The sequence below is a fragment of the Lepisma saccharinum genome, chromosome 1, assembly GCF_977018435.1.
Source record: "Lepisma saccharinum chromosome 1, izLepSacc3.1, whole genome shotgun sequence".
NCBI classification, from domain to species: Eukaryota; Metazoa; Arthropoda; class Insecta; order Zygentoma; family Lepismatidae; genus Lepisma; species Lepisma saccharinum.
The window spans coordinates 202,627,659-202,643,860 of NC_139229.1; the positions used below are offsets into that span (position 1 = coordinate 202,627,659).

At 36.3% G+C, this 16,202-nt stretch overlaps 1 protein-coding gene across 3 annotated transcripts in view; it reads right to left on the reverse strand.

Annotated features, from left to right (window-relative positions):
• betaCOP (coatomer subunit beta) overlaps nucleotides 1-16,202 on the reverse strand; it is a 54,765-nt gene that overhangs the window by 8,999 nt on the left and 29,564 nt on the right. For all 3 annotated transcript variants that reach the window (XM_083110878.1, XM_083110884.1, XM_083110869.1), the window contains exons 12-16: nucleotides 14,186-14,388; nucleotides 13,593-13,762; nucleotides 9,368-9,644; nucleotides 7,143-7,304; nucleotides 3,129-3,274 (exon numbers count right to left, since the gene is read on the reverse strand). In XM_083110878.1, the coding sequence (XP_082967004.1) occupies nucleotides 3,129-3,274; nucleotides 7,143-7,304; nucleotides 9,368-9,644; nucleotides 13,593-13,762; nucleotides 14,186-14,388 (958 nt within the window). The remainder of the gene's footprint in view (nucleotides 1-3,128; nucleotides 3,275-7,142; nucleotides 7,305-9,367; nucleotides 9,645-13,592; nucleotides 13,763-14,185; nucleotides 14,389-16,202) is intronic.

The window sequence follows — 16,202 nt, forward strand, 5'->3', positions numbered from 1 at the left end:
GCTGGTAGCTGCAGTTGGTTTTCCCACTCCACAAAATCCTGTTTGCTCTCATGTGTTCATTGGTGCAGCCATCTCAAGTCACAACTTGCGCAGAGACTTGTTTTTGTTTGTTTGCTCCACAGATACCAGGGGCAGAGGTTAGTGCTTCAACATTTATTTAATCTAACACTACGTTTTGAAAGAACATCTCAGGTCTCGTCTTCATGTGAAATTTCGTTGTTGGTGGTGGGAACCGAACGTACAACAGACCCGTGATTTTACTACAAATCTGTTGCTCTAACAAAATACTCCATGGCACCCTGCCGGCCCCTGTGGTGGAGTGGTTAGCACATCATGCTACAACGCCAGGGGTCCTGGGTTCGAATCCTGGCTTGGGCATGGGTGTTTGTGAGTGTCCATTCATCAATTTCATCACATCATCATCACTCATCCCCATCTTCGCAAATTTGCCAAAAGTGGACCAAAAAGCAAAGTAAAATAAAGCAAATCAACCAATCACAGCACCCCCCCCCCCTAGAATTCTGCACTAATTTTTGCTCCATTTATGCTACTATTTCTAATTTTTGTGGAGAGGGGGTCATATTTGCTTCTATTCTACACTAGGATGACATATAACTACAGTATTACACAAAGAACTAAATTGGAAAATAAGGAAAAATGAAAGAAGCAGCCTTCATAGCAATGGTCCAAAATCCTACAAGTCATGATGGGAGACACATGTTGTTCACATGGAAATGCTATTGTTACTTGAACATGTTTTCATGATGTACACAAATATTAGTCATTATTAGAGGCACATATTTTTGGTAAATAAAAAAGCAAAGTTTCAGTATAAAAACTGAGTCAATTTCGGGTTCAAAAGCGGTAAATAAAATAAAATATCGGTGTTATAGCGGTGAATAATCACATAAAAAATGCTACATAAAATGACATTTTGGTTTTAAAATTGTGAATATAATCCTAAATTTGATTTAAAAACTACACTTATTCCACAGAATCAACATTTCACTTCTAATAGCCCATTTATGTAGTTATCCGAGTATTAAGTTTATTTCTGTGTAAAGGAGTCAATTTTTGTTTCTCCAATATTAACAGCAGAATTAATCAATTTTCCGGGAATTGCATAACTCTCAGGATAATTCAGAACTTAGAAGGTGTCGCGTCGGTGAATAAACCCTAAATTTCGTGTTTAAGAGTTAATTTCGCTTTTTGCAGTTCATTTCGCATTATTTCGTGACAAAACATGGTCACAAAATGCATCTCACACCTGTCAAAAACATTAAAAATTAACACTACAATGTGTTTTTTCAAATTTCGTTTTTTCGTCAGAAACGAAATATGCATGCCCCTAGTCATTATATAGTTTTCATGAAAATAGTTACTTACTTTCTGGACACCCTGTATATTAATATTTGGAACAACTTCCAATTGTTGTATCTGTTCAAAGCAGAGGTGCCAACAGGAAGGAGGGGGGGGGGTTTTCATGATGTGTCATGGGAATTTTTGGGGGGACAAAATTTTATACCAACTCTATATATCTTCACACAAAAATTGGGGGGATCGTATCGTTTGATTGACTTGTTATCGATTTTTAGTTTTAGTTATTATGTATAGTTTCCACCTACCTGTGGGTGATTACGGCGATAGGGTTGAAATGAAACACCACCTCTTATGCCTTTAGAATCGGTTTGGATGGGGGGGGTGGTATTCGCATTAATACAAGGTTAGTCGGGCAGACTGTGCAGAATAAGGTTGACTAACAATGGCAATGAGCCTAAAGTATCTAAAGTAAACATATATTGCTTAAATATGTCTGTATTATACAGGGACGTAACCACAGGGGATCATTGCCCCCCACCTAAACTTCGACGGAAGTCAATTCTAGAGGGTAGGAGGGGGACAAACATTGATGGTAAAGGGCACCTGCAGGGGGGGGGCACAGAGAGAGAATGCCTTGGCACCCCGTGGTATTATTTGCACCTTATTAGGGGCAAATAGGAGGGGTAAACATTGACGGCCAAGGGTGGGGGGACAGAGGAGCAATTACCACCTTTGATTTCAAATTTTATGCAAATAAAAATACATTTTGTAAAATTTTCTTGCTTGCTTTGCTCACATTATCTGCTTTTCTCATTTTCGTCAAGTTCAGAGGTGTAGTTAGGGGCGGCGGGATTCGGCCATAGGAGCCGAATGATCTAAATGAAAAAAAAGTTATAAAAGAAAGAATGCCATGGCATCCAGTGATTAATTGCGCCCTATTAAATCAATATTGTTTTCAACTGCAAAAATTGGATCTAAAAATTTTCTTGTTTTCTCTAATGTAATGTATTTCAATAACATGTGTTGTATATATGGATGGAATAAGCTTTGAATATGTACAAAATTTAGTGTTAGTTTGTTGCATATGTATTTTCTTATTTTATGTCACTCCATGTTGCATATGTGTAAAACATATGTTGTACATGAAAGTTACACATGTATCTTCAGAATGCATTTATCACTCATTTTCTGCCATTCAAAAAGTTTGTGTGCTTATTTCCATTATTAGCTAATGTGTAATTGACAGCGTTTCAAATCGTTTGTTACAAACAAATGCTTTAGCACAGACTTCTATCCTCTTTTTTCGTAATTTACGAGGATAATAACATCTTTGATACTACTACTGGTAGTAGTAACAATAATAATAAAGCCATTCTTAATATTATTATTATTATTATTATTATTGGTACGTTTATCCTGGTACTTGCCCCCACCCCCAGACAAACATTCGTGGTTGCACCTCTGGTATTATATTTTTCCACAAATTTTGTGACAAAAATAATTTGAGTAATTAATTTGGCATAAACGGGACGGGGGACAAATGTTCTACCTTTTTTTTTGGGGGGGGAGTGCATCATAGGCCTTGGGGGATGGGCACCCCTGGTTCAAAGTGGTATCGGCTGAGGCCTAATTTAGACTGATGTATGATAAACAAGAAATGTGTACTACATTATAGCTACAAGACAGGAACAAAAAAAAAGAAAGCATTATGCATAAGTATACCATCATATTTTATTATGCTACACAGGTTAATGATATGGAAGTACTTAATCTATTTCACTACATCTTTAAAAATATAAGAATCTTACCTTATTTTCCCACTCAAACTCTGCCCACATTTGGCGGAATTCTGTATCTGTGCAGGAAGCTGGCACAATGTAATCCATGATGTCAATATGAATGTCATTCAACACCACAACATTTCTATCTGATGTGGAACCACTGATGTCATAAACTGGAATGAGGGAACAAAATAATGTTGCTGTATTCAACATTGATTTACATATTTATCCAATTCAAATATTGATGTAAATTTAGTGATGGACTAGTATATGGAATCTTTGCTGATACTGATATGAAATTTAGCAATACAAACATAAAATTACAAACATCCCATAATAGGGCTACCATTGCCGTAAGCAAAGTAGGAGACAATGTCCTAAAATGTAGGACAAACTGTTATCATTAGAGCCCGGAAGTTTGGCAAAATGCCTCTTTTTATCTAGTGCATATATTGATAAAATTTTTCCGGATAAACGTTTCTTATGTTGTTTCGAATGTTTTAGAAGCCTTTTCATTTTGCCTATTTTGCCTATTTGGGACCCCACTGCCTATTTTTAATTATAATGCTTTTTTTTTGCCTTTTTCAATTAAATTTGACCATTTTTTTAAAAAAAGAAATGTGTATATAAATTATTTTTCTGCCAAAAAACGTTGTTGGCATTTATTTTTCTTCCGTTTATTATGTGAATAATTTTCGCCTTATTTAAGTAATATTGAACTCATGCATGTTTTAACATTGCTGAAGGAGAAAAGTGTGAGAAAAATGTATTTCATGCTCAGTTAGGATATTGCCTTTCGGTTAACATTTACTTGTGCATGATTGAGTGCTGAAGTGGACAGGTTGATTTCGAACACAAATAAGATATTTCTGAAATCTCCCTCTCGAACCCGAAAATTTAAGGAAGTTGCATCTGAGCTTAGTTTACCTCCGCAACCAGTCTTGACCAGATGGGGAACCTGGATATCAGCAGCTATATATTATGCTAACAACCTTGAAAAAATCAGTGAGGTGATAGATACTCTTCCAGAAAATGAAGCGGCTTCAATTCGTGAAGTGAAAAAAAACCCTGTGCTATTCAAGTTTATTTTTGCACATTATGGTGCATTGCCATAGACAATTACAATTATAGCATTCATGAAAATCTTCGAGGAATCTATGCAGCAGATGATGGAAGTGCCAGGAGAAAAGGGGTCAGCTGTTGCGGAAAAGTGCAAACGAGTAGTGAGTGCAAATGAGGACTTGAAACAATTGAAAACAATTTGTGATATTCTAAAAGGTGAAAAAAAAAGGTGTCGAGGAAACTTCATAAATTAAGTACTTGTCACTCTTGACAATTTGAAGTTTCTCAATGTTTTGAGATAAAGAAAATTGCAAATTAATTTTCTAAAGTTGGGATAAGGTAGGTAAATATTTTCTAAGATAAGCACTCGCACCCCACCCCTACTTTCAAACTAACTAACTAACTCTCTAGCCTTCTTAAACCCGAAGGTTCATGGCTGCAGCAACACAGGCCTTCCATCTGTCCCTATCTTGTGCAAGATCTATATACTCTTTTCCATCCCTACCGATTTCCCTTAGGTCCATCTCGACGTTGTCCCTCCATCTTCATCTTGGCCTTCCTACAGGTCTCTTACCATCAGGTTTCCCAACAAGAATCCTGTAAACTCCTCTTTCCTCTCCAATTCGTGCCACATGGCCTGCCCACCTAAGTCTTCTTGATTTAATTATTCTAATAATGTCTGGACATGAATACAAATTATGTAACCTTCTCCACTCACCTGTCTCCTCATCCCTTTTAGGTCCAAATATTTTCCTAAGGATCCTATTTTCAAATACTCTCAATTTATGTTCCTCTTTCAATGTAAGGGACCAAGTTTCACACCCATATAATACTACAGGCAAAATTACTGTTTTGTATATTTTAACTTTTAGTTTCTTAGATATTAAACGAGAAGACAAAAGTTTATGAAGAGAGAAGTAACATGCATTTCCTGAATTAAGCCTACTTTTTATTTCCTCTCTAATATAATTTTCATTTGTTAATATTACTCCTAAGTATTTGAATTTGGAAACTGGTTCAAACGAGTTGTTATCAATAATTAGATTTTGATTATTACCTAACACTTGGTTTCGGCCTGTAAGCATATATTTAGTTATGTTTCAAACAAGTTGGATCAACAATATGCTCTTGAATAATGCTCACAGTATGAGGATCAACAATATGCCCCTACTTTCAAGCCTAGGCTTTTTCTCCAAGAAGCAATTTTTCTCAAAATTTTACTCAAATTTTACTCTCAATTTCTGTTTCTCCAATAAAAGATGTGCTCAAAACATTGGACATGTGTGCAAGAAAAGAGGATGTCTGGTAGCCCTAACCATGAAAACCATGTATGCAACTTGATAACAGCAATACTGGGTTCCCACTAATTTGGGAAAACAAATTTCCTGACTTTCCAGGAAATTTTAAAATTAATTTCCAGATGATTCCCTGGTGCTTTAACATGCTAATAAGAAAGTTTTAAATGCACTCATTATTCAAGAGCATATTGTTGATCCAACTTGTTTGAAACATAATGATGAAAAATAATAATTACAAGGGTCATTCAAGGTTAACAAAGACTTGTGTGTAAAAGCACGGATGTAACATAATCATTGCGAGTATCCAGCACCCAGCATGGCATATTTGATGCATGTGCAGAAGTCACAGCAAAGAAGGTGGCAGGTAGTGCATGTCTAGCTGTTAAAACATCCGTGCATAACCTAATTTCTTGTGTAGAAGAACATTAAACCAGTTGAGACTTCAAATGAATAATTAAATAAAATTAATGGGTGTGCTGGCACATGTGAGCTGAGATCTTGAGAAGATTGCAAGCACAGTATGAGGATCAAACAATGCATGGGCAAGAGTATATGGATGGTTCCAACAGTTTGGTGGAGGAGGAGAGTTATGACATCTGCCACGAAGACCCTGAGAACAGTCTTCTGGGGCATGCAAGGTGCTATCAATGTGGATTTTTTGGAGAAAAAGGTCACAATTAATGCCAGTGTTGCTGCACGTTGATGAAGGGTTCAGTACAAAATGCCATATGCAAGAAAAATGTGGGATGTTGCCTGGAAATGATTTTTTCTCCATGACAATGCCCAGTGCAACGTGGCCAAGTTGACTTAGCATTTGTTGGGGTCCCATACAGAGTACCTGGGAGGGAAGAAATATAAGATTGGTGAAGATGTCCTGTAGTGGCTATGATGGAAGTCCACTTATTTCTATGTCAAAGGGATCAGGAAGCTTCCATGATGACAGCAGTGCTCGAACACGAACAGGAAATACTTTGAAAAATGAACATAGTTTGGGGATTGTCACTTTCAATTTCCTCTGTAGAAATTAAAGTCCCTGTGAACCTTGAACAACCCTTGTATAAAAACATTGTAAGTAGTATACCTCCCATCAAGAACCTGTTTCAAGGAAAAAGTGGAATTTATTTTCAATTCTAAATTCTGGCAAATTCAAAATCACATTATTTTCTCTGACTTAAGCATGACTTTTTTTTATCATGGATCGATTTCAGACTTTTCCAGGCAAGGGCATACACACACATGAATTATACCATTTTACTATATCAAGCAATACCAAAATGGCACGATTTAGCACTAAATCACAGGCTTTTTACAGAAATATACTGATAAAATAATTGGCAATTTTACTGATAATACCTATATTGGCTGATACCAATGCAGTACTGATTAATCTATTTCAACCTTGTTAGAATCACGGCAGCTTAATTATTTATTGTCAATTTCATCATTAACTTGTCAAGTGTCAAATGGTCTTCAGGGGGATGAGTATGAGGATTTATGAAAATTATGAAATAAATACTGTCACGTTTATATTTTACTTGAATGTGAAACTACATTTATACAACAATTCTCTCAAGAATAAATAACAATCAAGGTGTAACATTACACAAGATCAAGGTGTAATGTTACACAAGAATCAATTCCTTGCAATACCTGATTTGCATAATGCCACAATTCAACTTACCTATATTCCCAAATATAATGCCATTCTCTGTTGAAGCTACTTTCACATTGGCTTTAATGTTACAGAAATCGTGTGGTGCCAAAACAACTGGCTGTGGCTTCTCCACCAACTTCAAATCACCTAAAGTTGCTAACTCTAATGTACAATTCTGTAATGTATCACCTGCAATGAGAAAAGGTTTATATTAGGGATGGGACCGATTAATCGGCACTCTATCGGTATCGGCCGATATAGGCATATCGGTGTATCGGTTTATCGGTAAAATTACCGATTATTTTACCGATCCGATATATCGATTATTTTCTGATAATTTAGTGCAAAATTCTGCCATTTTGTTGTAATTTTTATGGATAATATCCATGCCCTACTTTCTAAAAAAGTAAATGTCTAAATATGCAATTTATCTTGCACTGCAGTCACCTTGAAACACACATTTATTAAAGAGGTTAGTGAACCTTTCAGGTTCTTCAAGGACTATTTCTAATTTTATATCGGATCGGTAGAATATCGGTTATCGGTATTGGTAAATTTTATATCGGTACTTTATCGGTATCGGCAAAATTTTCATATCGGCCCATCCCTAGTTTATATGTATGAAACAAAACAGAACAAATGATAGTATTATGAAAAAACTCTACTGTGGGGTGCCCATTCACAAATATGATAGCCTATATAAATAATGTATCCCATAAAATTTACTTGAAATTAATAGACCTATCCAACACTGCCACTCCTCCTCCTTTCCTATTTAATATTTCTGAGTTGTCCCTGTACACCAGTCTAATGAGGTGAAGTTTATAAATATTCCAATTGTACATTTTAAGCTGCATCTCTCAGCAAAAGCACATGTTAATGATTTACAATGAATCTTGTTTGTCAAGGATAACAAGTTATTAGTTAAGTGTTTAATACTTTATGATGTATGTCTTACATGAAAAATCAAACAAGAAGAAACATACTTCATTCATTCATCATTCTCTTAATAGGTAGGTTTCTAGCTGCAACTTCCAACCTTTCTGATCTTGCAGCTTGTGCTTCATGTCACTTTATATTATACAGGGTGATTCAAAAGTCCCTTAACACCCCTATAAAGGCATTAGGCTGGGTACAAATCGTCATGATACAAGCAGGTTAGTCCTGGGGGGGGGGGGGGGCATATTGGTGTGTTCCAAGCAGATGTCCTCCATACTGAATTCAACTCAAAATTTTTAAACGGGAAGGGGGTGATGTGATGTATCAAATCTGGCTAGAATTTCACTAGAAATGCAATGGTGAAGGTTTTTTCGACATAACTTTAACTAGGAAAAAGTTGTTAATGAATGCTTGTACCCATTTCCTCCTCTTCGAGGTGTCACAAGAAGAGCATTATAATGTCTCCAACGTGTTAGTATCACATCGAGATCATACTGGCATCTAGGGTGAGAAGTTCACGTGCCATTGCGCATGATTTTCATCGAATACATCCACAAAGAGTTAAACATTGTGAATGTTGTCTCGAACAACTACAGTGAGATGCTTCCATTGAAATAAAGAGTCCTTCACAGTGACGACTTCCCTTAATTAATACCTTGTGTTGAAAAATCTTTATTTGCTATTTAATATTATAAACCTGGAATATGATGTTTATAATATTAAATAGTGCATAAACATTTCTTTCAATTTGCTATTGTGCTTAAATACACTTATAAGGACTCGACGTAGAGTTTAAAGAAGGATCTGAACAACTGTGATGTGTCCCCAATAGACATTGATCTCAAAACCCTTTGATTAGAAGGTGACAGCATTAAATATTATGTTCTACTGGGCCCATAACAATTTAACTTTGCTCTGAGGTCCAGTAAACTAATGAAAAAATACAGAAGAAAAGACTCAAAAGTACTATCATATTGAGATGAGGCAATACTACATTATTATTGTTGTTATTATTACATAATATTATAATTATTTTCGTGTAATTTTGTTCGTTTTCAGATTTTAATGAAGGTGAGATCATATACTTCTCTGCACAGGGGCACATTTTCACATCTGAAGCAATACTACATATTGTGTGACAAAGTGGACTTCATTACAATTGAGGTCTATTTTTATGTTACTGTTAAAATAATAACAATGTTACATATATCCTGGTAAATTGAGTTATCTTACACATGGGAAATTGAAACTAACTCTCCACCATATGCTTCACAAATTACAAAAATAAATATGAACAATAAAAATGAACAAACCTGTCTGATTAACAATAAGAACATCCAGAACAATATCGTACTGATTGACGTGAACATATGCTTCTGCATAAACTGGATCAGAAAATCCTGTTAGCTGAGTAACTTTATTAAGTTTAGATGATGTGAGGTCAGTGCCTTCTTTTCGTGTTAGGCCCATGGCTTGGCTTAAGCTCAATTCAAAAACATTTTCAGTGCCTCCCAGATCACTTCGAGATGCAAGTTGAAGGAATGATATTGGATCATCAGCATGCACAATAGCTCCAGGCTTCTCTTTAGCCTGAAATATAATGTCAGACATTACACATACTGTAAATAGTTTAACAACTGATGCACTATGAAAAAAATAGAAATTTGCTGTATGGTACAGCAAATATTGTACCATCATCATAATAAATGCACACTAATTCATGATGGAATTTCAGTCCTGACAGAAAATAAAAAATCCACATGATGTGCATTACAAAGTTGAAGTTTATCTTCATTCAGTAAAAGGTTAGCTCTCTAACTTACTTGCATCTTACTAAAAAAAAAAAACTCTTGGAATAAAAATGAATGAGTGTGTACTTTCTTTACAAAAAAAATTATGTTTTCAATGATTATATGATTTTTTGAGTGCTTTATTTTGGATGTTACTTTCTTGCTCAGTTAATCACAATATGAGAAAGACCAATTAAACAAGAGAAGAGACACATCAACAGTGTGGCCCTGCCCGATGGTACATGGTTGCAACGTCGCCTTGTAATCAAGGGGTCCCGGGTTCGATACCTGGTGGAGGCACACAGTGGTTCAGATCTCACTTTAAACTGTGGGTCCAGTCCCGATTAGCCTTACTGTGCATAAAGTGGACTTAAAAACACTAAATCAACGACAAATTAACAGACACAACAGTGGTAAACCAACATTTTGATATATTGAGAAATTGTTGCAAAATTTAAAGTTGTCAGACTTCTGTTTTGTTTTACATACATGCCTGCATTGGAGTTTTATTTCTGTTACAGCTAATTAATATATACAGTCAACTCTCGATACAACCACCTTTCACAGTTCCCAGTAAAAGGGTTGTTATTTTGAAGGGGTCGTTATTGGAATTTGCACCAATTTTCAGCTTAAACGGAGCTCAAATGGACACAAAGATGCCTAGGAGACGGTAACACCATTTATCTTGGTAGTTATACAACCTGTTATGCACATGATGTGAGTTGTGAGAAGGAAAATAGAACACGAAAACGTTTTCACAAAAAATAATTTAAAATAATGTTACTTTCTTTCAATTGTGCACAGTCGTTGCTTTTCCAGGAAATTCTTACAATTCTAGTTCATGAGAAACCCGTTTGCACCAAGACCTATGGAAAGGAAAACAATCTCTCCCTTATTGCAAGCGAAACTCGAAGAATCTTGACACCAGTCACACTGGCGCCAGCAAAAGTCGGGAGATAATCGGACTGAATGAATATTGGATTTTATAGGGGTCTACTGGAGCATTGTCTGTTACAAGATTAACTGGTAAGATAAGATCTCTCGGAGAAACAACACAACCTTTCTAGGCACCAGACAAAAAAAAAAAAGGAAAAAAAAGGCGGGCCTGTAAATTTTGTTCTGGTTCGGCTGTGTAAAATACATCGTAAGAAAAAAAAAGTCATGTTTTCTTTGCTTCAACCAACTTCAGTCATCCCCCTCCCCATTCAAGGGAGAAGTTCAAACTCCTACCTCGACTTGCATTGTAATCCAGCGTGAAAAAGGAAACACGCAACTTGCGACCTGTTTTCACCCAATGCGTATTCTAGGACACGTCATTAAACAGTGTCCCAGTCGATAATGATTCGGGTTTGGAATTGGATTTCACTTTAAACTGTATATTTAGTCCCGATTAGCCCATCAGCATAAAATGAACATAAAACAAGCTTTATGAAACCTGTGCATTTTTAGATATCAAAATGGGAGATCGTTATTTACTCTCACGTTAATAGACAATTTAATGTTGGATTTAGGAGTATTCTTGATGTCAAACATCCTCCGCTCCAAACGTTTTCCCCTTGAATAATGTTTCTTGAAATCGGACTCAGCATCCATTCCTACATTGAGCACTTTTTCTTCTCCCACATGAATGGTTCTAAAGAAAAACAGCGATTATATTGTGTGCATTTCCTTCTAACATGCTCCGAGTGTCGAGGAAGTTTATTCTTGGCAAAATAAAATTTATAGTTTTGCTTATCAGAAGGCGTAGAATATGAAGTTGTTTTAACTGTTGTTTTTCTTTCTGGAGATCAAATTTCCTTATCTTCAAATCAAAACAGCTTTGTGAGATTCAAAACAATGGATTTTGCTTCCCCGCAGGATGAGTCATTGCTGTTATCGGCAAGGGACAGCTTTCAGATACTAGACAAAACAATGGCTCCAGCTGCAGCGTAAAAACAAGGAGACCAGCTGGAAGTTCAAGCAACAGGTGGTCGAAGAGAAAATCCTCAGCATTTTAAGATAACACAACTGTCAAAGATGGAACTTTTATCAGCAGTGTGAAGAAGAAAGAAATGACCCTTGCTTTACGTTTTACTATGCAACAGCATTTACGGGTAATATTTCCTATGCAGTAAATAGCATTAAAAGAAAAAATAGGACCTGAATTCGGCAATTATCACATTGCCACTCTGACATTGCTGTGCACACCAGTGGCGGAGAATGAGCTGGGAAGGGGAGTTTTTTTTTTTTTTAATTAAGAATGTATCCAGAACTGGTTGCAACATTTTAGACGTCAAAGGAAAGGAAGAGCGGTTCACTTCCACCCTCGCCTGAAATCACCCCGTGTGCACACACGAGCAAGAAAATCGTGGCTGAAACAATCGTCCTTGCTGTCCCCCTTTCCTGAGAGGAAGGAAGAGAGAAGTCACTCAGCCAATGGAACACTTTTTTGGCAAATATTATGACATCGGCACATTTAGGAAAATGTATTAAGTGGGACACGGGAGTTATGATGCACGTAAGATCGAAGTAAACTTGTGTGAAAGCTTGGATGACAAATCATTAAGCGGGTTGACGATCTTCAGTTGGCCTATGTGGCGTTGATTATCTCTAACAGTTACACTTTTTTATGACGTGTTAAGGAACGCGTTTTGAATGAAAGCGGTTACTGGAAGTTGTTGACTACAAGGCCAAGAGTTGCTCACTCATGGGGACCTGCTGAAATCTAGGTCAGAGCTGGACAGTCAGTCCAGACTTCCAGGCACGACACATCTGTCAAGGTCGATTTAAAATAACATCCAAGCACATTCGATCTTCTCTTCTCGCGTATCCAAGAGCAAGCGAAATCAGAATGGCAAAACAAGCCTAGCGTGTTGGGTAGCGACCGTTGGGTGCGGGCTAACATTGGCATGCTTGGGGGAGGGGAAGGTAGAGGTCAAGTGCTATTGGATATCACTCAAGCTTGGTATGGTGCTGTCTAATTTTAGATCAGACCCACTTGCGAGCGGTAGAGTGTGAAGGGAATGGGTGCGAATAAAACGAGTGCAAGAAACGTATTTTTCGGTCGATTTCCTTCAATTTTTCAACTTTTTTCAAATTTTTCATGGTTCCCGGGAATGGGGCGTTACTTCGAGAGGGTCGTTATATCCGGGGTCGTAGAATCGAGAGTTGACTGTACAATAAATAAGAATTATTGTGGTAAAACAGGTCAAATTTTCAGAATACACCACTGGACACAAGATAACAGGCATGTCTAACCCAAAACTTGAACTTAGGCTGCCTGGTTTTGAAGTGCTGTTTGCCAACAACTAGACTATAACGGCCAACTGTATGATATTTACTATTCTAATCATAGAGCAGTACCTGAAAACAGAAATATAAAAGACTACTTCATGCCACATGTCGTCACCATCATAAATATTAAAATGACTATTGTCTAGAAACGTACTTTGAAATAAGATCTGAATTTTTGAACCTACCTTGGATCTTCAAAGGCAGGAAAGGAGTAAATATTCCATATGGGTTAAAATAGGTAAGTGATTAAAAGTATGTTAAAACATTAAAAATCCATACAACATCAGGAATCAGGAAGACTTCCTGATGCTGTACGTGTTTAAAATATTTTAACCTACTATTGAAACACTTATCTATTTTCTTATTCCCTCCACATTGAGGAACCCAGATGGAATTGAAAATTTCTATCTCACAACATAAGCCATTTTACTAGTAATTATAATATAAATATAATCTATTGTATTTGACAACTTACCTTTTGTGTAGTAGCTTCTTCTTCAGCCTTTGCTGTCAACATTATAGAAAGAGCTCTCCTACAATTCTCATTAAAAATTTCAACAATATCAGGAGCTCTGTCAGCCAGAACTTTCAGACACAAGGCTAGGCGATCTCTGTCATCATCGGTAATAGCTTTTGTAGGAAGACCTAGAAACAAAATGGCATTGCAAGGCAAATTGAGCATAACAGCAATAAAAGAAAGCACAAGTTACTTATGTTATTACATTTTTCATCAATGGAAATTACTTGTCAATGGTCAAGTAGTGATTTAGAACCAGCTAGGTATTTTTCAGCAAATACAATATAAATTACATTAACAGGATAATTGACATATTGCATACCACACATGTTTATATATACTCAATTCAGTTTACATTGAAACGATTTTCTTTCTTTTCTAACAGAACTTGTTCCAGGTATAATAGATAAAATTATATTAAAGGAAAGCAACAACATGGAATCTACAAAAAATTCTAAAAACAGTTATTTGATCAGTACTTTGTGTAGGTTCTAATAAATGCTTCATTAATAACTGCAAAAAAGACAAATAAATTCAACCAAAATACTAACCTGATTTTCCTAAATTCAGAATAGAAGCCATTATAAGCATAGCTTCTGCACAAAATCTGTTCTGCTTTTTTGAATCGGAAATAAGTGACATGTACCGAAGGGCCAGCTTTGTAAGTGTAGTTCCAAGGGCAGCTCCAATAAAGAAATCACCATCCATTAAGTACTGCCGAAGTGGTGGACGATCCTCAGCTTTCTTTGATGTACTATTTGAAGAAAACATTGAGTTAATAACTGAAAAATAAAATCAATTTGAATCCGACCACATAAATAAAAATTATCGATTTTTAAATGAAATTTGTCTTGATCATATTGGCCCGGTATTCACTTTCTTGAAAAATATGCACTGAACTTCCCACACTTGCTTACACACAGAAATGAATAAAGCAAGCAAAACAAAAAACATGCCTTTGGTATTCCCAATTTCCGGATCTTTGATCAGGGTGGCTACAAACAAGCAGAAATAAAATTCCCTGACTTTTCCAGGTTTTCCAGGACAAAATTTACATTTTTCCCTGACAATTACAAACTAAACTAAATCGATGTTTTTGCAAATAGAAATAATAAACTCGCACAGATCCACGTATGGTTTTGTTAAGTACCAATATTATCTTCTATGAAATTGACTTAATTTCTCTATTCTCTATGATTTGAATTCAAACTGCAAAATAGTGAATTTGGAAAATTATTACAATGTACAAGCTAGGAAAGGATTACGGAATTTTGTCATACGCTGTAAGTTTAAAATAAAATACTTGATTATTTTTAAAGTTACGACTAAGTGAGATAAGAGTGAAGATTGAATGATTAAGAAATGCAATTTGTAATTTATCAGTCTCCTTATGCATTCTCGGTATTATATGTTGATATTTCCACTGAGGTTTGGAATCCTTTGCTTGCAAGAACCATGAGTGCGGATTCATTTTTCAATGCATAAAGCTACTTCTCTCTTCTCTGTGAAGCACACAACTTAACTCTTGCATATAAGTGAAACAATTGAATCGAACAAAATAAAGTGTCATATTTCCTTACATTATCAATGGGATTTCTGCTTCAGTACAGTATATCCAAGTGAAGTACTGTGAAACAGACAACATGCAGTTATACCATTATTGCTGATGAAAAGGGTATGTAGGTATTAGAAATTTAATGCAAGGAATTTATAGAATTGCATTGTATAGGTACCTGATTTAGCTAACCACACATTAAAACAGGAACACTCTAATAATAAAAGGTTCTGAAAGTTCATATACGAGGTGAATCCTGAAAAAAGCTCCAATGGTGCCTATACACAGCACTAGTGGTTGGAGAGCGACACACACACATGCAGGCAGGAAGAAGTGGCATGTAACTGTAATCTGGTACAGTTGCAATGCAGCCGTTTTAGGACAGTTCTAGGTTAAAGATTGCAGCTCCCATACAGTCTCCCACCCACTGCGATGTAGCCTACATTGCAAGCTCAGAATTTGGCACAGAGCCACCAGCAATCGTGTGAGGTGTGCAGACCGGACGTCGTGAGTGATAGTATGGTCAGACGATGGTGCAGACAATTCACGGAAGGCCAATCGAATGTGCACAACCCCATACAGCGGAGTACACACGGGCCTTTTGCATCACTTCAGGTGAGAGATCTTGAACCACATCCTGTACAGCCCTGGCCTTGAATGTACCGACTTTCATCTCTTTGTTTAACTGAAGAGGTTTCTGGCAGGGCAAGGATTTGACAGCTACACTGCGGTAGAGATAGTTCCAGTCTTTGCTGTGAGACACATATACCATGGGCATACAAAATTTAGTGCCATGCTACGACAAATGCCAGAACAATGGTGGTGATTATGCCAACAATTAGGTTAATTGTTGTTACTAATGCAACAAATTACAACTGATATTCTTGTTTTATTTATGCTTTATCGGTAGGGAGCTTGATATTTTGTTATTTTTTTAAAATTGGTTTATTTTTTTTATTTTTTACTATACGGTGTTATTTTTCCCAAAATTCACATTTTCATTTTAGCGCATT